At 40.1% G+C, this 24,334-nt stretch overlaps 2 protein-coding genes and 2 pseudogenes across 4 annotated transcripts; 2 read left to right on the plus strand and 2 right to left on the minus strand.

Annotated features, from left to right (window-relative positions):
* Positions 1–1,401: 1,401 nt before the first annotated feature.
* On the minus strand, positions 1,402–2,726 carry LOC311502072 (annotated as a pseudogene). The gene is made up of 3 exons: positions 2,602–2,726; positions 2,332–2,497; positions 1,402–1,597 (listed from the first exon to the last, which is right to left on the minus strand). The product of its transcript is annotated as an uncharacterized misc_RNA (transcript).
* A 3,856-nt stretch (positions 2,727–6,582) lies between these two features.
* LOC311502061 (lysozyme g-like) lies at positions 6,583–7,925 on the plus strand (annotated as a pseudogene). Its single transcript has 5 exons — positions 6,583–6,632; positions 6,750–6,827; positions 6,919–7,133; positions 7,559–7,709; positions 7,792–7,925. The product of its transcript is annotated as a lysozyme g-like (transcript).
* A 5,199-nt stretch (positions 7,926–13,124) lies between these two features.
* LOC311502040 (lysozyme g-like) lies at positions 13,125–14,369 on the plus strand. Its single transcript, XM_084564152.1, has 5 exons — positions 13,125–13,304; positions 13,428–13,505; positions 13,607–13,821; positions 13,900–14,050; positions 14,128–14,369. The coding sequence occupies exons 1-5, from the start codon at positions 13,301–13,303 to the stop codon at positions 14,259–14,261; spliced, it is 582 nt and encodes a 193-aa protein (XP_084420278.1). The 5' UTR covers positions 13,125–13,300; the 3' UTR covers positions 14,262–14,369.
* A 2,978-nt stretch (positions 14,370–17,347) lies between these two features.
* Positions 17,348–23,247, minus strand: LOC311498196 (uncharacterized protein). The gene is made up of 6 exons (XM_084558677.1): positions 22,673–23,247; positions 19,686–19,976; positions 19,365–19,597; positions 18,884–19,009; positions 18,614–18,779; positions 17,348–18,155 (listed from the first exon to the last, which is right to left on the minus strand). Exons 2-6 carry the CDS (start codon positions 19,924–19,926, stop codon positions 17,977–17,979), a joined length of 945 nt encoding a protein of 314 aa, XP_084414803.1. The 5' UTR covers positions 19,927–19,976; positions 22,673–23,247; the 3' UTR covers positions 17,348–17,976.
* Positions 23,248–24,334: the final 1,087 nt, after the last annotated feature.

Below are 24,334 nucleotides of genomic sequence, written 5' to 3' on the forward strand. Positions count from 1 at the left end.
TCCATCCTTACTGTGACAAATTATGTGAATTTGGGCTAGCATTATCGTACAAGGATCAAAATCGTCTCATTGTGATCGTAAGCACTTCCTGAACAATAATATATAACTTACCAGGTTATTACATTTTCAATAGTCATATTATAAAACTTAGGTTCTTTTTAGAGAGGAGAAATGCAGATCAGGGTCTGGTTCTGGGGAAAGAAAGTTATTTACGACCGGCTTATCAGTTTTTCACTCGTTCACTCGGAGAGGGGGGCAAAACCTGTTAAAATGGTATGTTTGCATTTGTCTCTGCAAGGAAAATTAGTACATCACAAGTTTAAAACATAGATGAACATGACATTAAGGTTTCTAGACTTTGTCCATTGAATCCAAAAGGAGTCAATTCATTCTTTGTAGTTCCTGATATCATGTTGATGTTCTTTCGATTCAGGACTAATTAGTCCAGAAACAAGAGTGGGACATTCCACAAGAAGTGTAAATCTGTCTCTTTTGGCTCAGATGACGTCCTCAGCATTAGGGAGGTCCGATAGTCTGGGTCTGTTCAGTGTTTAGACATGGCACCTTTGTGGCTAAGGTGTAAAAGGTTGATCTGTTAAAAGAGTTCTCCTGCAAAACAACTTCGTAAATTTAAATTCCAGAGAGGGGGAGAATTGAGAGGACGACTGGTTCCCCTACAGCAGCTTCTCCAGAACAGTCTCACACCTGTAATCCTCCCAAACCCACAGAGACAGTTTCTGCTACTAAAGCCACATGAATCACACATCAGTCATCTAACAAAATGTTTTATTTATCCATATTTAAGTTTTGGTCCCTCACACCCAAACAGGAAAACAGCAACAACAACAACTGAAACGATTCTATTTGCTGTTGTGTATTGTCCACTTGGTTCTTCCTCTGAGTTTTTTCTTTTTTACCTGAATTCTCTGACGTCTTATCTGATTTAGTGTTTAGTACAGATAAAGTAATTTTAGTGGGTGACTTTAACTTTCATGTAGATGTTGACAGCGACAGCCTCAGCTCTTTATTCACTCAGTTATTAGACTCTAGTGGCTTTTCTCAGAATGTAAAAATGACTTATGGCATGTCTACTTCTTAATGACTTTTGGATTTACAATAATTGACTAAAAACAATTGGAGGGACATCTCGTTACAGAAGACACAAAAATACAATTAATCTTACACTTCCTTATATATTCAAAACACTGTATATTTAGCATGAGAGTAGCTTGAAACTTTACAACTGAACAGGCACACAGAAGATTCAATTCTTAGCCTATCCCAGTCCTAAAACACTGCTGAATAAAAACACCTAAATAATATATCTTCTGGCTATAGAACAACACAGTCAGTAGCTTTTCTCTCCCGACGGTGATTCTCCTGATGATCAACGTCTGAAGGTGTTGGCTGTGCAACCGTCAGCGGTAGGTGCAGTGGTGCTCCTGGTGCTGCCGCAGGTCCAGTTTGTGCTGGAAGCCATACAGGCAGTGAGGGCAGCGGTAGGGCCGGTCGTCCCTGTGTTTACGGCTGTGAGTGATGAGGTTGGAGCTCTGGCTGAACGCCTTGCCACAAATCTGACACACGTGGGGCTTCTCCCCTAGTACACAAACAGACGGAGCACAAGCTGTATGAATACACAGGACGGGAAGATTGCGTAGGTCAAGCAGACACTGACTTAATGTGAGGAAATCCCAAAACAGTGCAGTTCCATTTTTAGATATTTCTTACCGGTGAACCAGTGAAATCAGAAGACTAGCTGTATGCCAATTATGAAGGTGCTGCTGGTTAGCTTAGCTTAGCTTAGCTTAGCATAAAGAATGGGAGCACATCTGAAGGTCACCAACACATCAAGCCTTCTTTGTTTAATCCATACAAGTGACAAGTTGTGATTTTACTGTGTTATGTGCTGGACAGTGTCTTAGCAAGGGGGCAGTGACAGGACGTCTTAGTCTGATGCAACTTTAAAACTCTTTGGTTTTTACAAGGATTTTTAAGGATTTGTTTGGTGGGAGGCAGTTAAACATTCATGTATGGTAGTGAAATAGAAATATTTCAGAATCTTTTTTTAATGTATTGTGTACACATACTGCACCAACAGTGTTACAGACATTTGTAAACACGATAAACTTTTATTTAGGACTTTTAGTGATTAGCGCTAATAATTCACATTAGCATAGGCTAAAACAAGCGCGATAAAGATAATGTACAGTATTGATCCCACATGGGGAAATTATTTCCCAGCATTTGTCCCATTCATTCGGTCACACACTAGTGTATGAATGTATAAGTGTAAGTGCAGATGAATAATGGAGTGTGAATTGTGTCACCCACCGGTGTGTATGAAGGTGTGTTTCTTCATGTCAGACTTCTGGTGGAACCTTTTGCCACAGTACTGGCAGGGGTAGGGCCGGGTGTCTGAATGTATGAGCAGATGGGTGGAGAGGGTGGAGGAGCGCTTGAACACCTTTCCACACACCGTACAGCCAAACGTCCTCATCTACAATAAAAAGACATTCACAATTCAGGAGAGTTGGACCTCATATGTGCATGGCGTCCAAAGACATGGTAAAACCCTTACATAAAATGAAACGTGAGACTGACCTTTCCTCTGCTCGATGGCCCCTCATGTCAGACCTCCCAGATTGGAGGTGTGGTGGTGACAGACGTGCTCTGCTTCCATGACTTTTACATATGTGAGTCTTCAAACTTGACAGACATGAGAACATCTGCAAAGACAAGGTGAATGCAATCTAATTTGGTACACATACTGTCAGACTCTGTGGCTGTCCTCACTGAAAACAAAAGGAAAATATGCTTGATTAATATCTTGATTGATCACTTACTTTAGTAATATCAAACAAAGTGAAGTCTTACCCACTTTTTCCCACTCACTGACCTTAAAGGACATGAACTGTGTTACTATGTTCAGCCTAATGTTTGCTCTGTAGAGTCCAGCGTACCATGGGAAAATACAGTTTGGGTATTAACTCAATACAGAAAAAAAGGCCATGCCTTCCCAGTGAGGTGGATGATCCAGAGGAGGCTATACATTAAGACCAGTTTTAAGGACTTGACGTCGTCTTTCATGAGCTTCACAAACAGCCTTTGGCTCTGGGTGGAAAACAAAGAGCTCATAAGACGGAACTGCGACTCAAAAATTTGATTGTAAATGGCAGTGTAGTGCATAAACAGATACTGAAATACTAATATGATCAACCCTTCAGGTCTGCCATTGTTTTTATATCTAGCACAAATGGAATCAAATATAAAGTCCAACATAAAAAACAACTATCACTGCTTTTCAGAGGTATTGACATTATTCTCACAACATATTTTCATTGAAATGTCAGAAGATAGACTAGCAGCCCTAGTAGTATTATAGGAATAGAATCTCAGTATTAAACTGTTTAAAATGCTCATTAAGCGTTAAAGAAATATATAAAAGACTGTCATCAAACCCAAAACGCAAGCTTTTATTTTGTTGACAGCAGCGCCACCTGCAGGTGAGCTGTAATTATTTGTGTAGCCCATATTTCAGTGTTGTGTGAAAAACAATACATTACTTAGAGCTGACATTTTCAACATACTCAAACCACACGAACCTTTTCAGTTCAATTCAAATTTATTTCCAGGAAGAAACCTTGAACAGGTCCCAGGGACCCATCTGCTTGAGGCCGCCCAGGTAGAAACAGAAAAGGAGAGAGAAGAGATGAGGAGAAGAGAGTCGCGGGAGGAAGCGGATGAATCTAGACATACATCTGAGTAAAGCATACATACAGCATATAAAAATGATTCTTTCTGAAACAGTGCCTGGAGATAAAGGTGGTTCACAATACTCAAACTAAATACATTTAGAATTTTCATTAAAAGACACAAAAACAAACAGATTAACCACACTGAAACAGCAACTACACTTCATAGTGTATCACACATTTAAAACCATCAAATGAAACCATTTGCCACTGTTGGGGAGGGATAAGAGAGTGGTCTTGTTTAAACCCCAGATATCTAGAGTGTGATGTTTGTTTCAGTTGCGTGAAGTATGTGGTATGATCTAAAGAACTTATTCAGAAAAAAGATTGTGGTGCCCATAATTCTGGCATGCATTTAAAGGATTCTCCATGTCTTTTGCCTGCTTTTGAAATGAGTTCTCCTGGAATATTTTGTGTCTGTTCTTCTTTAGCACTTCCTGTTGCCTCGTGTCAATTGCTCAGATCCAGAGCAGGATTATCATTACAAAACACTTCCAAACTGAGCATATTCTAATAAACAAATGACATCCTCATCTAGCATCTGTTCATTCTCTCAAGTCTATACCAAAGTGTCCTTCACTCCACTGGTTGGCACAGTGCTGTTTTCTCTCTATCCCCTGATACTCAGCCATGCTTCTCAGGGCAGAGTTTGCAAACTGGGGAACAATTGCCACTGTAAATCTTTGATTGAGTGATGAAGGATTTCCCAGAACAGTGCTGTATCCACTGCTGCTGAGTCCTGCTGTTTGGAAGTGATGAAGGCCTCCATTCATTTAGAAGAAATGGCAACAATCACAAGACAATGTTTATTTACTTGTCAGTTCAGTGAAAGCCATTTGCATGTGATCAAATGTTTTTTTAAGAGGAGGATGAGCTTTTTTTTTGGACTCCTAGCCAAAGTGGTAGTACACAAACCACACAAGTCCCAACAAGAACATAACATAAACCATTTACTGCTGAAAGGAACATCAGAAAAAAATCGCACAAGGATTTGTAACATATTGTACACAAGCTTGGATTTACCAGCATCTCTTATCTTTTTTTTTCTTTTTAAGATTTTGAAGTGGTCTGTAGGAGGACTTTGGGGCAATGGTAGTTGCTCCTACTTCTTTTATGAGGCTCACATCATGTTTGTGATGTGTCCATGAAATATATGTAAATATATTCTTTTGGGGGCGGCACAGTAGCGAAGTGATGCCTCCCAGCGAGAAGGTCCAGGGTTCAAATCCATGGGCCGACCGGTTCTCTCCGGGTATCTGGCTTCCTCCCACCATCCAAAGACATGCTCATTACCCCCACCTCTCACCTGATGACAGCTGGGATAGGCTCCAGCAGACCTTAACAGGAATAAGCGGATACAGAAGATGAATGAATGAATATATTCTTTGTTGCTTTGCTTAACTGGTATTTTTTTGAATAATTTCTCTTTCCTCTCTTTGCACTGGTAACCACACTCTAGCATGCTGCAATCAACTGTAAAATAACAAATATTGTTATAATAAATAAGCAAAATAAAACAAGTATTGTCATCCTGAGATGGACAGGAGGTAGAGTACAGGACATTGATCAGAGACTTTGTGGAGTGGTCCCAGGCAAACCACCTACTCCTGAATGTGACAAGACCAAAGAGCTGGTCATTGACATCAGGAGGAAGAGGACACCAGTGGAGCCCATCACCATCCTGGGCCTGGGGGTGGAAGTAGTAGACCACTATAAGTACCTGGGAGTCAATGTGAACAACAGACAGGACTGGAGGGACAACAGTGATGCTGTGTACAAGAAGGGACTGAGTAGACTCTACTTCCTGAGGAAGCTCAGGTCTTTCAACATATGCAGCAAGTTGGTGGAGACTTTATACCAGTCTGTTGTTGCAACTGCCTGTACTTTGCTGTGGTTTGTTGGTTGAGCAGCACCAGCAAAAAGGACATAGGCAGGATTGACAAATTGATCCAAAAGGCTGGACATGTGATTGGCAGTCAGTTGATACATTTTTCTCAGTGAGGAACAGGAGGACACTGGACAAAAACTGCTCTCCATCATGGACAATCCATGCTCATTCTCCAACAGACTGATGCAGCTCCATTCCCACAGTGAACAGGACTTCTTTCATACCATTCTCAGTCCAGCTGTACAACAACTCACCTTTCTGTAACAGATAACTCTAAGTTATTCATGTTATTGCTCCGCCCCAGTTTCTGAAAAATATGAATTGTCTCCCCCAATAAAAATAACCTAAATTATTCAAAATTGAGCAACTGTATTTTCAGACTTCACATTCCTCACATTTTAGTTTACCAGCATAACTAGCATTGTAAAAACATGATCAGTTAGTTTGCACAACTTGGTTAGGGCTTCATATTTTGATATTCATCCATATCAATTAATCATACATAAAGTAGTTCCATACACTGGGAGAAAAAGAAGATGGTGAGAAGAATTGGGAATGAGTAGACACTACATGCTCAAAACCCTTAAAATTATGATTTACTAATATAACAGTTAAGTAAGCAGTGATACGTGCTGTTGGCTTTTTAGGACAAATAAACAAGAAAGGTAAGCACAATAAATGATTCCCTGTGCGTACTTTTTGAAGTACTGCCCCCCAATCCTGACATCGGATCTGCACCCCTGGTCACATGGTTTCAGTCCGCGAAGTTCATTTCTTGTAAATCAGCTGCTTTGTTTTCTCTGTACTCCACCCTGACATTCCTCGACCTCCGGAGGCTGGTTATCAACAGCTCCTAGTCAGTAAGTGAACCCACGGATACAAATGCAGCTGTCCTGTGAGTCTGCATCAGAGACGAAACAGTGAGACGCCGTATCCAGATCTCTCACATTTCAGTCTTAAGTGGACAGCAAAAGAGGAAACTGATAAAATGGGTGAGAGCTTGTATTGTTCTTTGCTGTTCAAATTCTAGTTCTCTTTATAAAAACTAGAATTTGAATGTCTGTCTGTTGACTGTTAACTGTAGGGTCTAATAATCTGAACATTTGTAGGTTATGGAGACATCACGAAGGTTGAAACTACTGGAGCTTCATGGAATACAGCCCAGCAGGACCAGCTGGGCTACTCAGGTAACACATTCAGGAACACAGGAACTGATACCATCATGTGGAAAAAGTAAGAAATAGACACATGCACGTTTTGTACTCTTTTTCCCTTAAGATGAGGAGGCGTCACACACCATGGCAGAAACTGATTCTGGCAGAATGAAGAAATACAAGACAAAAATCAACAATGTTGGCAGAAAGTATGAGATAGATCCAGCTATTATTGCTGGCATAATTTCCAGAGAGTCCAGGGCTGGAAGTGCGCTAGAAAATGGCTGGGGGGATTATGACCCAAAGAGAAAAGCATACAACGCCTGGGGACTGATGCAGGTTGGCACAAATACTGTTTCTTCGGTAGAGCCTCTTGTTACAGTACAGTGTACTGAGTACACTAACTAGACCAGGGATGGGCAACTGGCGGCTGCATACGGCCCGCGACCTCACTCGAAGTGGCCCTTATATTAAGAGCGGAGGAGAGAGAAAACTTGATCGAGAAAAATCGTGTCTTTCAGGTGAAAGGTTATCTGTTCACAGAATGTAAAAGCAAACCTATGTGCTTAGTCTGCTTAGAGACGTTATCTGTCATGAAAGATTTCAGTTTAAGTTGCCGCTACAACACGTTGCACAAAGCTAAATACGAGAAGTATACTGTGCGGTCCTATGTGGCCCTCAGGTAGTGTCGATGAAAAATTGTGGCCCCTTCCATCATTTAGGTTGCCCATCCCTGAACTAGACCGTTTGTCCCTTTTCTGCAGGTTGATGTCAATCCAAATGGAGGTGGACACACTGCATGAGGTGCATGGGACAGTGAGGAACACCTCTGCCAAGGCGCTGAGATCCTGATTTATTTTATTGGTCGGATCAGCGAAAAATTTCCGTCCTGGAACAAGGAGCAGCAGCTGAAAGGTTTGTTTTACCAAATCAGATAACGGCGCCGTTAAACCTTTGCTTAGCCTACTTTCAGTTTCATTTGTATTTTTCTCTTTAGGAGGGATTGCAGCCTACAATATGGGGGATGGAAATGTCCATTCCTACGAAAACGTAGATGCCAAAACAACAGGTGGAGACTACTCCAATGATGTTGTTGCCAGAGCTCAGTGGTACAAAACCAATGGCTATTAAGAGCTAAAGGTGAAGGAAATCTGTTCCAAATCATGAACATGTTTATCTTGTGTCAAAGCTGAATAAATGCTTAACAAACACTCAAATTATGCCTCTGTGTATTAAAGTTATCAGCTTTGATTCTTATGGGTTATAAGGGAATTGAATTCCTGTCTCACAGTCATACAGTCAAAAGATTCAAGGAACAATTGAAGCTCTTTTCTGTTATCTTGCATCAACAATAGTTTTGGTTTCTCATTATTATGAGAAAGTTTCTTTTTCAAAATGCTGATTATCTGTGAAATACTAAGTCATTATGTTGAGAGACTAAGTCATGATTTCAAGAACATTTCTAATGACCTCCAGGATTATTAAACAGGTTTCCATGTTACTTCTGGGCATAGTTTGTCATTATTTTGAGATTTTAACTGTTTTTAATGATGACGCTTGACTTTTAAGTCAGTCTTAAGATTTAAGAGACAGCAAGTCTGGTAATGACTTGGAAGATTTTTCCGTCACATTCATGGAAATGGGCTTTGATACACAGCAGTGATTCCTATGGATACTATTACATTCATGCCCCCTTCAAACAACTGACTCATTAACAACGTCTGGATTCAGGAGATTTTTTTAATCTACATAGTTTGGCCTTTAAAACTGCATCTTCTGTAATTATTAAACTTAAACAACTCAGTGACTATTCTCTCACCTCTCTGTGCCTGTTCTAATGAGCGGAGGCTGTTTCTTGTAAATCACAACTCTTTTTTTCCATCTGATGTAGAGTTTGAATCTCTAAACTGAACCACCTCTTTTAAGAAAGTTCTGGACAGATGATTCATTTAATGCAATTCAGACAAACAAATACAGTCAAACTGTCCACATAATTTGTCTAAGAAAGATAAATAAGTATTGATAAATTATCACAGTGTGCAATAAATGATGAGTTGTCTCCCTTTCAGTGGGAAAGCTGAAAGGGATCAGTTGTGAAGAGCCCATCTAAATAGATACACTCCACTGATGCTTTTCACAGACTCAAAACTGAAGGAAAAGCACAGGTGATGATTCAAAGTCAAAGAAGTTTTTCTTGTCATTTCCGCCATATATAGCAGGTGCAGTAGATGGTGAGATGAGAGGACGTTCCTCCAGGACCATGGAGCTACATAAGCACAAAGGACAAAGTACAATACAAGGGACTGAGCATAAAGCAGTACAATACAGACAGTGCAAAACACTTGGGAGACAGTGCACACATAAAAAGACATTACTCAGAACAGAAAACAGCGCAGACTAAGCTGACTTGAGTCATTTTGGTTGTAAAAATTTGACTGATTAGCAGCATAATGTGTGCAAAGGATGAAAAGATGTATGCAAAGGAGTATGTTGTGGTTGTGAGTGAGTGTGTCTATATATTTGTGTATGTTCAGTTTCAGTTTCATTAAAGGATGAAAGGATGAGTTTGTTGGTTGAGCAGCACCAGCAAAAAGGACATAGGTAGGATTGACAAATTGATCCGAAAGGCTGGACGTGTGATTGGCAGTGAGTTGATACATTTGTCTCAGTGAGGAACATTTGTCTCATTCTCCAACAGACTGATCCAGCTCCATTCCCACAGTGAACGCTACAGCACTTCTTTCATACCATTCTAGGTCCAGCTATACATCAACTCAGCTTTCTGTAACAGATAACTCTAAGTTATATTATTGCACCTTATCGGATTAAATCATATATTACATATGAAGGGACCTTTAAAGTATGAGGACATAAGGAAGAGTAAAGTGGAGTTTTGTTTCTGAGTAAATCAAGACTACATGGACTAGCATCACCTATAGGGACGGACTCTACTCAGCGCGCTGGACCTGTGTGACTGCATGGACAATTATCGGCATCATCGTCATCTTGCTACATCACCTGCCTGCTCATGGATCTTCACAAACTGTACATTAAACATTGAACTGTATTAGCAGGAACTATTCTGAAGGAATTATTTTCGTATGAGCACCATCTTGTGGGCCCCTACGGTAAAAATCCCAAGTGCTTGGTTGTTGTATTTTTTTCTTTTTTTGAACATTTATTTCCTACATTATGTTTACTCAAGAGTATTATTTACTGATTTGAGATTATGATTTAACGATATTTTCAACCTGATAAACCATTTGACATGGGAATTTAGCCAGTTCATCATCAAATAAAATTATACAGTTCTATTTTATAGTATTTTTCTTTTTACTTGTGGTTCGCAAGTTTTTTTTTTTTATGTGCTACTGTGACCAAGCAGTTTCCCTTGTGGATGAATAAAATCTGTCTAAGTGACTCATGTTCAGAGGAGGTTGGGGGAAAATCTAGAATTGCACTCTGCTTGTGTGCGTGAAATCCTTGTGGAGTCTGTAAAGGCAAAACAGAAGTTTCCATGTCAGTGACTACATGTCAGCTCTTACTGGATTGTCTTTGCATTTACTGTCTCTCTCTCTCTCTCTATTTTTTTTTTTTTTTTTTGCCGTCTTCATCTTTAGAATCAGTGTGTTTGAACAAAATTGTTTGCAATCCCATTCAGAGCAAAATAAGCAATCTGACTACGAAACTATAACATTTTCCCATGTACAAAGATTAAAAAGAAGAGAACTACTAATAAATCGACCAGCAAAAAAAATAAATATATGTGTGTATAATAACAAGAAATGTACAGTTGAAACCAGGGTGTTTACATACACTGTGTTAAAAGACACATAAACCTCATTTCCTCACATTTCCTTAGTATTTGGTAGCATTGCCTTTAAACTGTATGACTTGGGTCAAACATTTTGCAATAGTCTGCCGGAATTCTGGTCCATTCCTCCTGACAGAACTTGTCAAGTCGGGTAGCGGGGGTTGGGATTTAGGACCCAAACACAGGACTTGAAGGAGGCAGGAGTAGGCAAAAAAGGGTTTTTAATTAACAAAGAACAAAACCAATAGCGCTGCCGAGTATGCAGGATTTCCAAAAAAACAAAAATCAAAAACACTATCAAAATGTGGCATAAAAAACTATGGCATGGGAAACATGAAAAAAACCTATGACATGAAACGTGGACATGGAACAAGCAGTATGACGCGACCAAGACAAAGGGGAAGGCAGGGCTATATATACACACGAGGAACCGGGGTGACGAGACACAGGTGAAGCAAATCAGGAGACAAGACAAGGTGAATCCAATGATCTAATCAAAGGGACAAAAAAAGCATGAAGCAAGACAAACAGGAAATCAAGAACTTAGCAAAATAAAACAGGAAACAGAACAGAAAAAACTAAACACTAACCATGACTATGAAAACCAAGAACTTAACAAAATACAATAAACAGAAACACAAGAAACTAAACCATGATGGAAACCATGACAGAAACGAAAGACATGATGGACAACATGACAGAACCAAACAGAAACCATGACAGAAACGAAAGACATGACGGGCAACATGACAGACAACATGACGGACAACCAGGAAAACCAGAACTTAACAAAATAAAACAGGAAACCGAACAGAAAACATGACAGAACTGAGTCAGGGTTGTAGGCCGCCTCGCTCTCACACGCCTTTTCAGATCTGCCCACAAATTTTCTATGGGATTGAGATCGGGGCTTTGCGTCCAAGCTTTAACTTCTTGGCCGATGTCTTGAGATGTTGCTTCAATATTTCCACATAATGTTCTTTCCTCATGATGCCGTCTATTCTATGAGGTGCACCAGTTCCTCCTGCAGCAAAACAGCCCCACAACATGATGCTACCACCCCCATACTTCACAGTTGGGATGGTGTTCTCAGGCTTACAAGCTTCAAGCCTTTTTCCTCCAAATGATGGTCATTATGGCCAAACAGTTCCACTTTAGTTTCATCAGATCACAGGACATGTCTCCAAAGATTACAGTCCTAGTCCCTGTGTGCATTTGCAAACTGTAATCTGGTTTTTTTATGTTACTTTTGGAGAAATGGCTTCTTTCTCACTGAGTGGCCTTTCAGTCCATGTCGGTACAGGACTCGTTTCACTGTGGAGAATGACACTCTCTTACCAGCTTCAGCCATCATCTTGACAAGGTCTTTAGCTTTTGTTCTGGGGTTGATTCGCACGTTTCGGACCAAAACACGTTCATCTCTGGGACACAGAACCCGTCTCCTTCCTGAGTGGTATGATGGCTGGACATTCCCATGGTGTCTATACTTGCGTATAATTGTTTGAACAGAAGAACGTGGCACCTTCAAGCATCTGGAAATTGTACCCAAGGATGAACTAGTCTTGTCCACAATTCTCCACAATTCTCTTCCTGATATCTTGGCTGATTTCTTTTGATTTTCCCATGATGTCAAACAAGGAAGCAGTGTGTTTGAGGTGTAGCCTTAAAATACATCCACAGGTGTGCCTCCAGTTAACTCAAATGTTGTCTGTTAACCTATCAGAAGCTTGCAAAGCCATGACATCATCATCAGGGCTTTCCTTCATTGTTTAAAGACATAGTAATCTTTGTGTATGTAAACTTCTGACTGTGAAGAAAGTAATAAAAAATTCTCTAAGAAATACTCTCTCTCATTATTGTGGCATTTAGCAAATAGAAATAATTTTAGTAATCCTAACTGACCTAAAACAGGAGAGGTTAAGTCTGATTTAACTTCAGACAGTGAGGAAAAAATGTTTATGTGTTTTTTAACACAGTGTATGTAAACATCTGGTTTCAACTGTACAGCAGCGATACTTTCATATTATATATTGAACAGTTGTTCACAGCATTGCACAAGGTGGAATATTCCACAGGTTAACAAAAAGAGACATTACAGTTTAACTGTCCATTTCTTATTGCAACAGCCATGGCTGCTTTCCAGCCTGTTTGTTTAAGCTCTTATTGTGCTCTATAGGAGATGTGCTGGGTGGGATGTGTCCTTCAGGATGTAGCTGGCTTTTCTGTGACAGCAGGACCAGAAATGGAGAGGAGAGCACAGCCGATGATCTTGTGTGCAGTGTTGATGACCCTCTGTAGTACTGTGTTGTTCTGAGCATTGCAGACCAGTCAGGAGACTGTTTCTTTAGGGAGCGGCGTTGTTCTGAAATCGACAGGGTGGGAACATAACGTGACAAGGAAACAGGTTCTGACACAACACCTGCACAAAGAGTCACATGGCCCAGGGAAGTTTATTTCTTGTAAATCGGCTGCTTTGTTTGCTCTGCACTTCCTCCTGACATTCCTCGCCCTCTGGAGGTGAGAAACAGAACAGTAAAAAAAGAAAAGGAAGTCAGAGTAAAACTGGAAGTGAACCCACGGATACAAATACAGCTGTCCCGTGAGTCTGCATCGGAGACCAAACAGTGAGACGCCATATCCAGATCTCTCACATTTCAGTTATAAGGGGACAGCAAAAGAGGAAACTGACAAAATGGGTGAGAGCTCGTGTTGTTCTTTGTTGTTCAAATTCTAGTTCTCTTTATGAAACTAGAATTTGAATACACGCCTAAACGGTCTGTTGACTGCTAACTATGGGGTCTAATAATCTGAACATGTAGGTTATGGAGACATCATGAAGGTTGACACTACTGGAGCTTCAGAGAAAACAGCCAAGCAGGACAAGCTGGACTACTCAGGTAACACATTCAGGAACACAGGAACTGATATGATCATGTGGAAAAAGTAGGAAATAGACACAGTTGTTGCAATGCAAGTTTTGTTCTCTTTTTCCCTAAAGGTGTGAGAGCGTCACACACAATGGCAAAAAATGATTCTGGCAGAATGGAGAAATACAAGACAAAAATCACCAATGTTGGCAGAAAGTATGAGATAGATCCAGCTATTATTGCTGGCATCATATCCAGAGAGTCCAGGGCTGGAAATACGCTACATGACGGCTGGGGGGATTATGACCCAAAGAGAAAAGCATACAACGGCTGGGGACTGATGCAGGTTGGCACAAATACTGCTGCTTTCAGCAGAGCCTCTTATTACAGTTCACTAACTAGACCGTTTGTCCCTTTTCTGCAGGTTGATGTCAATCCACATGGAGGTGGACACACTGCACGAGGCGCATGGGACAGTGAGGAACACCTCTGCCAAGGCACTGAGATCCTGATTTATTTTATCGATCGGATCAGCAAAAAATTTCCGTCCTGGAACAAGGAGCAGCAGCTGAAAGGTTTGTTTTACCACATCAGATAACGGCTCTGTTAAAACTTTGCTTAGATCCAGCTTCATTTGTATTTTTCTCTTTAGGAGGGATTGCAGCCTACAATTCGGGGGATGGAAACGTCCGTACCTACGAACGCATGGATGTCGGAACAACAGGTGACGACTACTCCAGTGATGTTGTTGCCAGAGCTCAGTGGTACAAAACCAATGGCTATTAAGAGCCAAAGGTGAAGAAAAACTGTTCCAAATCATGAACATGTTTATCTTGTGTCAGAGTTGAATAAATGCTTAACAAACGCTCAGATTATGCCTCTGTGTATTGAAGTTATCAGCTTTGATTCTTATGGGTTATAAGGGAATTGAATTCCTGTCTCACAGTCATACAGTCAAAAGATTCAAGGAACAATTGTTATCTTGCATCAACGATAGTTTTGATTTCTCATTATTATGAGAAAGTTTCTTTTCAAAATGCTGATTATCTGTGAAATACTAACTCATTATGTTGAGAGACTAAGTCATGATTTCAAGAACATTTCTAATCACCTCCAGGATTATTAATCTCACAAGCAGAAATGGGTTTCCATGTTACTTCTGGGCATGAGATTTTTGACTGTTTTATAATGATGTTTGACTTTTAAGTCAGTCTTAAGATTTAAGTAATTACTTTGACAGCAAGTCTCATTGTAATGACTTGGAAGGTTTTTCCATCTCATTCATGGAAATGGCCTTTTTTCGACACACAGCAGTGATTCCTATGGATACTATTACATCCATGCCTCCTTCAAACAACTGACTCGTTCACCTTTAGGTTAACCCCTTAACGCCTAGTGTCGCGAATTCGTGACGCACTGTTTCCGCTCAGACTGCAGCCGAAATAACGCATGTAATACTCCAATGTCGGCTTGTGCACATTCAAAAAATTCCAAGGAACCTTTCGCAAGCACTAGTTTCTCGTAGGACCGGTCGGAGTGGTAAGCACAAATACAAATAATTGATTTCTTTATATACTTGAAAAATCGATTCAGGCGTTAAGGGGTTAATGGTGGAAGCAATCAGGGCGGGGCAGACAATCACAAAGGCGGCAAGATACAGGAAGGGACGCAAGACAGGAAACCAAGAACGTAACAAAATAAAACAGGAAACTGAAAAACATGAACAAAACTCAAAGCATGAACACAGGAATCAAAAAACCCAGAACCATGACAAGACTCACTTAATTGATGCTTTTCACAGACTCAAAACTAAAGGAAAAGCACAGGTGATGATTCAAAGTCAAAGTCAAAGAAGTTTTCATTGTCATTTCAACCATATATAGCAGGTGCTGTGCATATTGAGATGACGTACCTCCAGGACCATGGAGCTACATGAAAACATAGGATTAAGTACAATACAAGGGACTGGGCATACAGTGTGTGTGTGCAAGCTTATGCAGACAATACGAAACAGTGCAAACTGTACGAACTGTACAAAACGGTGCAGACAACAGTGCCAGCAGAGCAAGATTGAGAGACGGTGCAAAGACAAACAGCACAATACAGAGAGTGCAAAACACTTGGGAGACAGTGCAACATAAAAAGACACTACTGTGTGCAAAGGATGCAAAGATGTGTGCAAAGGACTGACAGGATATGAGTATAGGTTATGATATTATTGTGGTTGTGAGTGAGTGTGTCTATTTGTGTATGTTCAGTTTCAGTTTCATTATGTGTTGCAGAACAACATGGCGGAGAACTTGAATTCACAATAGCAGGGTGTCTCCACCAGGAGGATTGTGTAACGGGTCAACAGTCACAACGGTTTTGTTTTGACTCCAGACCAAAGAAGGAAGGCTAAAGAGCAGAAGGAGAAAGGTACACAGAGCTCCTCCCCAAGTGGACTAAAATGGGAAATGGTAAGACCAAATGGTATGACATAGGCGCAAAACTATGTGTAAAACGTATGATTCCTCACTTGCTCGTTTTAGAGGGAACATTTTTTTCTTTTTTTTTAAACAATGATGTCCTAGCTGATTTACAACAGTGAAGGTGCATCAGGTATAAACACAGAATCTGAAAATCCCAGAAGAGGAAACACTGGAATAGCTGTGTCGAAGCTCTGCAGTTGCCTCTGATCACCTTGCTGTAGATTCTTTTCTTATTGTCAAAGTTAAGCTAAATAATTGTGTAGTATTCTAACAGAAGTCTAGTCTGTCTGTGGTGCTCAGTAATTCATGTAGACTGACCCAAAAAAATAAAATAAAGTTTGAAAATGGGCCGGCACAGACTCTGGTTTGGAGTGGGTCACTATAGAGAATACTCTCGCCATGCCATTTTATCCTATAGATGTGTTATCTCAACATTTGAAGGATAAAAAGAGTGATGTAAATCCAGTCATCAAGCATTCTTGTGAAGTTCGGGCAAAGGTTCATAAAACTCACAAACTATCACATTACAAACAGCTGTATGCCTCACTTTGGTTCAGTCCAGAAGTACAAATCGGGACACAGAAGGTTTTCTGGAAACGCTGGTTGGATAAGGGAATACATACAATAAGCCATCTCTGCTTTATCTTTAGAACTGAAGAAATTAGTTGAATGAAAATGCCTTTGAGAAACCCCACAAGTACAGTTACTGCTGTTTCAGCTTGTTTTATGGATTATACCATGAGCTCTATGACTGAGAACAGGATCACTCCCATCTCTTCTAAATGTAATTAGTTTTTGACTTTTACCATGCAGTCAACTAAAATAATAAAACTAATCTTAAATTAATACAACTGATCAACTAATATTTAACTTTCTAAATAGAGTGTTATACCGCAATAATTTGAAGCACCCTGTTTAGAATGAGGGTAACAACTGAACAGGTGCACAGATGTTTGAAGTTCTAAAAGAATATTGCATCTTAAAATATAACGTTGGATGGATTGTCACCTTACTCTAGATTCTTTTCATATTTTCAAACTCTACTCTAACACAACATTTACCTTAAACATTATAACATTTTTGAAAGTATTCCACTTGGTCTACCTTGAAATAACAGTAAGGTCCTATGAGGTCTTTGTGCTTTCTGGGGAAAGACTGGTCTTCTAAGGAGAGATGGACCCCATCCAACGTTAGATGGAGCTACTGTCTTATCTAGAAGTTTTTCAGTTATTTAGGCAACAAAACCAACTGATACCAAAAGCTGAGGCCAGGGGGCAGAGTCGCAGCATCTCAGCAGCTTCTCCAGAACAGTCTCACACCTGTAATCCTCCCAAACCCACAGACAATTTCTGCTACTAAAGCCACATAAATCACACATCAATCATCTAACAAAATGTTTTATTTATCCATATTTAAGTTTTGGTCCTTCACACCCAAACAGGAAAACAGCAACAGCAACAACGGAAACGATTCTCTTTGCTGTTGTGTATTGTCCACTTGGTACTTCCTTTGAGTTTTTTTCTTTTTTACCTGAATTCTCTGACGTCTTATCTGATTTAGTGTTTAGTACAGATAAAGTAATTTTAGTGGGTGACTTTAACTTTCATGTAGATGTTGACAGCGACAGCCTCAGCTCTTTATTCACTCAGTTATTAGACTCTAGTGGCTTTTCTCAGAATGTAAAAATGACTTATGGCATGTCTACTTCTTAATGACTTTTGGATTTACAATAATTGACTAAAAACAACTAGAGGGACATCTCGTTACAGAAGATACAAAAATACAATTAATCTTACACTTCCTTATATATATTTAAACACTGTACTTAGCATGAGAGTAGCTTGAAACTTTACAACTGAACAGGCACACAGAAGATTCAATTCTTAGCCTATCCCAGTCCTAAAACACTGCTGAATAAAAACACCTAAATAATATATCTTCTGGCTATAGAGCAACACAGTCAGTAGCTTTTCTCTCCCGACGGTGTTTCTCCTGATGATCAACGTCTGAAGGTGTTGGCTGTGCAACCGTCAGCGGTAGGTGCAGTGGTGCTCCTGGTGCTGCCGCAGGTCCAGTTTGTGCTGGAAGCCATACAGGCAGTGAGGGCAGCGGTAGGGCCGGTCGTCCCTGTGTTTACGGCTGTGAGTGATGAGGTTGGAGCTCTGGCTGAACGCCTTGCCACAAATCTGACACACGTGGGGCTTCTCCCCTAGTACACAAACAGACGGAGCACAAGCTGTATGACTACACAGGACGGTAAGATTGCGTAGGTCAAGCAGACACTGACTTAATGTGAGGAAATCCCAAACCAGTGCAGTTCCATTTTTAGATATTTCTTACCGGCAGTGAAATCAGAAGACTAGCTGTATGCCAATTATGAAGGTGCTGCTGGTTAGCGCAGCTTAGCTTAGCTTAGCATAAAGAATGGGAGCACATCTGAAGGTCACCAACACATCAAGCCTTCTTTGTTTAATCCATACAAGTGACAAGTTGTGATTTTACTGTGTTATGTGCTGGACAGTGTCTTAGCAAGGGGGCAGTGATAGGACGTCTTAGTCTGATGCAATTATTTCCCTGCATTTGTCCCATTCATTCGGTCACACACTAGTGTATGAGTGTATAAGTGTAAGTGCAGATGAATAATGGAGTGTGAATTGTGTCACCCACCGGTGTGTATGAAGGTGTGTTTCTTCATGTCAGACTTCTGGTGGAACCTTTTGCCACAGTACTGGCAGGGGTAGGGCCGGGTGTCTGAATGTATGAGCAGATGGGTGGAGAGGGTGGAGGAGCGCTTGAACACCTTTCCACACACCGTACAGCCAAACGTCCTCTCCTACAATGAAAAGACATTCAGAATTCAGGAGAGTTGGACCTCATATGTGCATGGCGTCCAAAGACGTGGTAAAACCCTTAAGTAAAATGAAACGTGAGACTGACCTTTCCTCTGCTCGATGGCCGCTCATTGTCAGACCTCCCAGATTTGAGGTGTGGTGCTGACAGACGTGCTCTGCTTCCATGACTTTTACATATGTGAGTCTTCAAACTTGACAGACATGAGAACATCTGCAAAGACAAGATGAATGCAATTTAATACTGGAAAATGTAATTGTACACTTCAAGAAAGAGGAGGGTGGAAAACTACCTCTAGAAAATACAGGTGATAGTTAAACATGGACACCAGTTTAGATTTCTTGGCTCTTTAATCTCTGGGATATTCAGAGATGATACTGAAGGAAAACGGTCTCTAACTTTCTCTAGGATCATGTTTTTTCTCAATTTAATGATGAATCACTGCTTCAGTAATTAGGCTATTTGGTGCCACCTTCAGGATGAAGCGTAAACCCTTAACTAGTCCTCTAACTCTACCTCCAGGTCAAACTTTCAGACAAATATAATTTACTGTAATGGAGGGCCATACTTTGCTACAGAGTGGACACTCCTGCCTCGCAGCACTGATCTTGGAACAGCCACCGCTCCTGGTCTCCCTCAGGATCTGACGTTGCTCAGTCAAGTCTCCAAGGCCTGCTGAGAGTTTGTCTGGATATCCTGAGGTCATGCGAGGTCTCATCCACACTACTGGTGTGGGATGGTGAGGGACAACTTTCTTCACCTGGCTGGTGACAGGACTGCAGGGCTCAGCTGAACTACAGTCTGAGAAGAAAGACAGAGAGGTAAGCTTGGATGAAGTGTCTTTGTGATGTCTGAGGCTAAACATACATGGAATATTTCTGTCACCCACCGTAAGACTTGGGACTGAATGGCTGAGGGTTCCCAGATGGAAAGTCCTGGTGCGATGCGATGGAGGCTGCATTATCATCTGGTATTTCTGCTGCGGAGTACTCCAAGGATGTACCCCAGGGCCCCGTCTTTTTCTCTAGTTCCCCGAGCATTACTGGGGTCGATCCAGAGCTGGGGCTTCTTGCTATGGGCCGAATGTGGTGCAGCCCTCCTCTCTTCACCAAGAATGAACGAGGCATCATTCATGGGGGGAGGAAGACTGGCTCTATTCACAGACTAGATTCACAGACACCTAGAGGATAAAATAAAAACAGAATTACAGTAATGTTTAACTGAATGCAGATTCACACAGCTTGTTCTCACAGATGAGGCATTCAAAATGATCTGAAACTTGTTGCTTGCATATTAGTAAATGTATGGAAACAATAAGAAATACACCACTTAAAATAAATATGTGTGTAAATCTATCATACATAATTTTTTTCCTGTACTAAAATAAATAATAAATTTTTACCTGAAATGTTTGTAGTGCCCTAAAGAGGGCAGCACAGCTGTACTTTCATAAAGCTCTAGATATGGACTAAATCAGAAAGGACAAAACATTTTGTGTTGACTACATATAATGATTGTGACCTTTTTGTTTGACTGGTACTGTGACACATCTAATATTTCAAGTATACAGATGCATGTTAAGAAGTGACGCACCAAAGGATACCATACAATAGCTGATTTTACTTCGAAAACGGTGATCTTCAGATTGAACTGTGAGCTAGTTCATCCTGAATCCGCTCTAGACGAGGCTTTTGTCTCTGAGCTCTCTGAGTTTTGCTCTGATTAATGTTCCTAAACAAGTTTTATCAACCCCAGAGAAGAGATCTGCCGCCAAGTCCAGATCGGACCAAAGAATCTTCGTCTCCCCTGTTTGGTCTTTGATTCTCTGCTTTACAAACTCATCTCAACAGGTGCATTTTTTTGTCATAAAGGATGGAGAGAAGGATTTCCCAAGGCAGCATGATCCTTGGCGCTCCCAAGCAGCCTGAACGTAGGTGAATCTGTATATCTGCCTTCAATTTCTTACAACTGTGCTTTGCCATATTACAATGTCAACAATATAACTTAACGGCAATACATTTTATGACTCAGTCATCACTGCTAACACCATAAGATGGTGTGAAAAAAGGGAGTTCACTGCAGAATACTGAGGCGTTAGACCACACAGACCAAAAAGTGTCATGGATGCTGCATGTTGCAACATTAGCTGATATGCAGTTAAATTGCATTACGCATTGAACACTGTGTCCTTCATTCACAGTGGTAAAGTGCAAAAGTGTTATCAACAATATGTACTTGAAGTAGCAAAAGTAAGAACTGTCTTCACAGATAAATGTCCACTGCTAATGATTTTATTTTTATTATCAGAGAATACACGATTGTTAATACTAACAGTCTTATAACCATGGGTAACTATCATTTCCGAATCAGAGTTAGTTGAGGATGTCATACATGCCTGTCATACATACGGCCCGCAAAACCGGCCTGCCAGAGGGTCCAATCAGACCCGCGGGATGAATTTGCAAAGTATGAAAATTACATAGAAGACACTAACTTTGCACTAAAATAAAGGGAAACATTTGCAGCTGTTACTGTGCTATTATGTTACTGGTCCAGTCCCCTTGAGATCAAATTGGGATGTATGTGGCCCCTGAACTAAAATAAATTTAACTCCCCTGCTCTAGAGGGTCGCAGGCTAAATCTGTGGGGTTGTGAGATGATCACGTAGAAAGTAAACGAACTTCAAAAGCAAATATGGAGTCATTTATCTCTTCAAGCTAAATAGTAATTTATTGAGAAGTTTAAAAGGCTCACGGACATAACCAGGCAAAAACGGCAAAAGTCATATGCTTATCATATAATATAAAATCTTAATTTGACTATTAGACAGCTGTAGTTAGTGAAAAGTGCAATGATTCCATCCATAAATCAGCGACTTAGAGGTATGAAGTAGCTCAAAACATAAAGTGAATACTCAAGTAAAGTACGAATAGCTAGAAATAACAAATGATCATCTTATGATTACACATAAAATAGCCAAAACCTGTTTGTGAAAATGAGCTCTGATGGTCAACTCTGACCTGATGATTTGTTTCACTGCGTTGACTCTTCAAAAGGGTGTATCTATCTAACGGAGAACAATATATGGAGTTTCCAGAGGGCCCTCATCATGTATGTTTGCTTCATCTCTTATTTTTCACTTTGAGATGTTTTGTGTGCAAACGATAGAAAAAAAGATAAATCTTGTCTAAAATATGGCTGAAAATGACTGTATGTTGGGTATCTATATCTATATATATATCTGTATTGTTTAGTTCAAAAAGATGACTACACAGTATGAGCTCAATCTGGAACTGAACGCAGACGATAAGCCGTGACTTTAGCTTTACGTTGCCTGAGTTGCCTGCCACCGTCAGTGAGACAGCACATTCTCACGTTCTCATTTTTTAGCGAAAGTTGTTTTCTTCTAAACTAACTACTTAGGCTTTGTTTTTCCTTTAGCATGGCCTGTTAAATGTGGGCTGATATTCAGAACACTGCACAACCAATCAACTCCAATCAAGACACATTCTCCCGTAAATGACTAAAGAACACAGGACATTCATGGATCACATCTGCAGCTCAATCTAAAAAAATATTTTTAATTTTAAATACTACTTTAAAACTAGTTATTTTTAGTGTGTATGTTGGATGGACATTGCATTAAAAAAATTGTTTGTAACAAATGCAAATTTACAGAAGAACAAAGGTCACCAAGATGAAACATGAAAACTGACTGATTTACTTGTGTCTCTAAAGTGAAGAAAAGGATGATACACAAGGGCACATGGGGACTATTCACAAAACAAAGATCACTTCTGGAATAATTTAAAACACATTTTGTATGTTCATCATCTAACGGAAATAAATAAATAAATAAATAATGAAAATACTCACCAGACTTCAGATTCCTTCCACCAGTGCTTCTTATCGTCACACACAAACTTCACACCGACTTAGATGAGAGTCTCATACCAAGCTGGAAGAGACACGTGAGGTCAGTTCGCTCTAATGTGGATTGCGAGAGGCTGATAATCTCTGTACGTTGGCGTGATGCGAGTAGTGTAGGACGAGGAAGTGTTTCGGCTCTGTCACCTCTGCGCTTGACAGTCCAACCACACTGCTTCCTCACACACAAACCCAAACACTGCACATTCGCAGCAGTGGCAGAAGCACAAAATGTGTCCAGCAACACTTTTAAACGCATGTGCAAATTGTGGATATGTTGTACAACCTAAACGCACCATGTGATGACGAGTGTAGGGAAGACAGATCAATCTGATTAGAGAGGAAGCAGATAGACAACTGTGCTGAAAATTCTTCAGAAAGTGTTGACACGCTATGTTGACACAGTTGAGTTGCAAAAGAAACCATTAAGGTCAAATTTAAAAAAACCTGGCAGATGCAACTTCAGATTCCATTCTATAGCATTCAGTGAAAATATACCAAGAATTAACAAGGAAGAGACAGGGTAAGAGCAAATGTGAATACATATATGTGTTTTTTTTTCAATCCCTGACAAAAGCGCTTTACTCCTGTTTGAAAGACACTAACTAAAAGCTACAGCTTTTAGTTAGTGTCTTAGAATGTTAGAATCTTAGAATGTTAAACAATATTGTCGCCAATTTACTTTTTGTAAATCCATAAATTATTTCTAAAATGTGGATTCCCTTGTTATATGCTGCCTACATGGAACTTACTGGAATCCAATACTGGAAGTTGTGTACAGAAAATGCAAGGTGTTCAAGTGTTAGCGTAGCAAAGGCAAAGACAAATTAAAAGGAAGAGACTTTGGGAATATAAACATTTCCCTCAGACATATAGTATGCTTTATAATCTGTTATGGTATTCTAGGTATGATTCCACGGTTATTAGTGATACGACTATATTACTGTAAATTAAGTTACCGTGCACATCCTTGATTTCTAAAAAGGTCAGTAAATACACAACTTGTGAATCTCTCTGAAAATTTCCAATTACACAGTTGTGAATATTTCAAGAGAACAGGTTTTACATGGTGTTTACTCATGAACACAGTGAACACACCATTGAAGGGAGCATTGGTAACTAGCTAGTTAACACCTCATTACTTCTAGAAAATCTAGTAAAACTTGTGATTTCAACTCCTGCTTAAAGGCCAGTCCACTAGATTACTGCTGCCTTCAAACGGTGTTGGGTTCTCCATGTGTGCTTGAAGAATCCATATGACCCTCTTGTGGTAGTTACGTCATAAACCGAAAATTTTGTTAAGGTCCCAGTTTTTGACGTTTTTGCTAAAGTTTTCAGAAATGATGGACGTAAATCCTAAGTGGACATATTGAAATTTCTTCTGTATATACTGTAGGTCGCTAGCTTGGTAAACGTCTAAAAATAAGTTTCAGTCTCTGTTGAAGTGATATATACATTTATTTATAACTATTGACGTGATTGGCATGATAGTAACTATAGGCAGGACTTAGCAATATTCATGCTAATCTAACCGGTGCTAATTAGCCTGATACTAGCATATTTATTTTTTTGTCACATTTTCTATTTATGTCACTGTAGAAGAGTTTGATG

Source organism: Chelon labrosus, assembly GCF_963514085.1.
Source record: "Chelon labrosus genome assembly, chromosome: 2".
In the NCBI taxonomy this organism is placed as follows: Eukaryota; Metazoa; Chordata; class Actinopteri; order Mugiliformes; family Mugilidae; genus Chelon; species Chelon labrosus.

Excerpts from the sequence above, each read along its gene's own strand:
- LOC311502040 (XM_084564152.1), top strand. Across the intron at positions 13,506-13,606 it reads GGACAAGCTGGACTACTCAG|GTGTGAGAGCGTCACACACA; the intron begins GTAACACATTCA and ends TTTTCCCTAAAG. Across the intron at positions 14,051-14,127 it reads CAAGGAGCAGCAGCTGAAAG|GAGGGATTGCAGCCTACAAT; the intron begins GTTTGTTTTACC and ends TTTTCTCTTTAG.
- LOC311498196 (XM_084558677.1), bottom strand. The coding sequence starts at position 19,926 with ATGATGCCTCGTTCATTCTTGGTGAAGAGAGGAGGGCTGCACCACATT. Across the intron at positions 18,780-18,883 it reads GGCCATCGAGCAGAGGAAAG|GAGAGGACGTTTGGCTGTAC; the intron begins GTCAGTCTCACG and ends TTTTCATTGTAG. Across the intron at positions 18,156-18,613 it reads ACACACCTTCATACACACCG|GGGAGAAGCCCCACGTGTGT; the intron begins GTGGGTGACACA and ends TTTGTGTACTAG.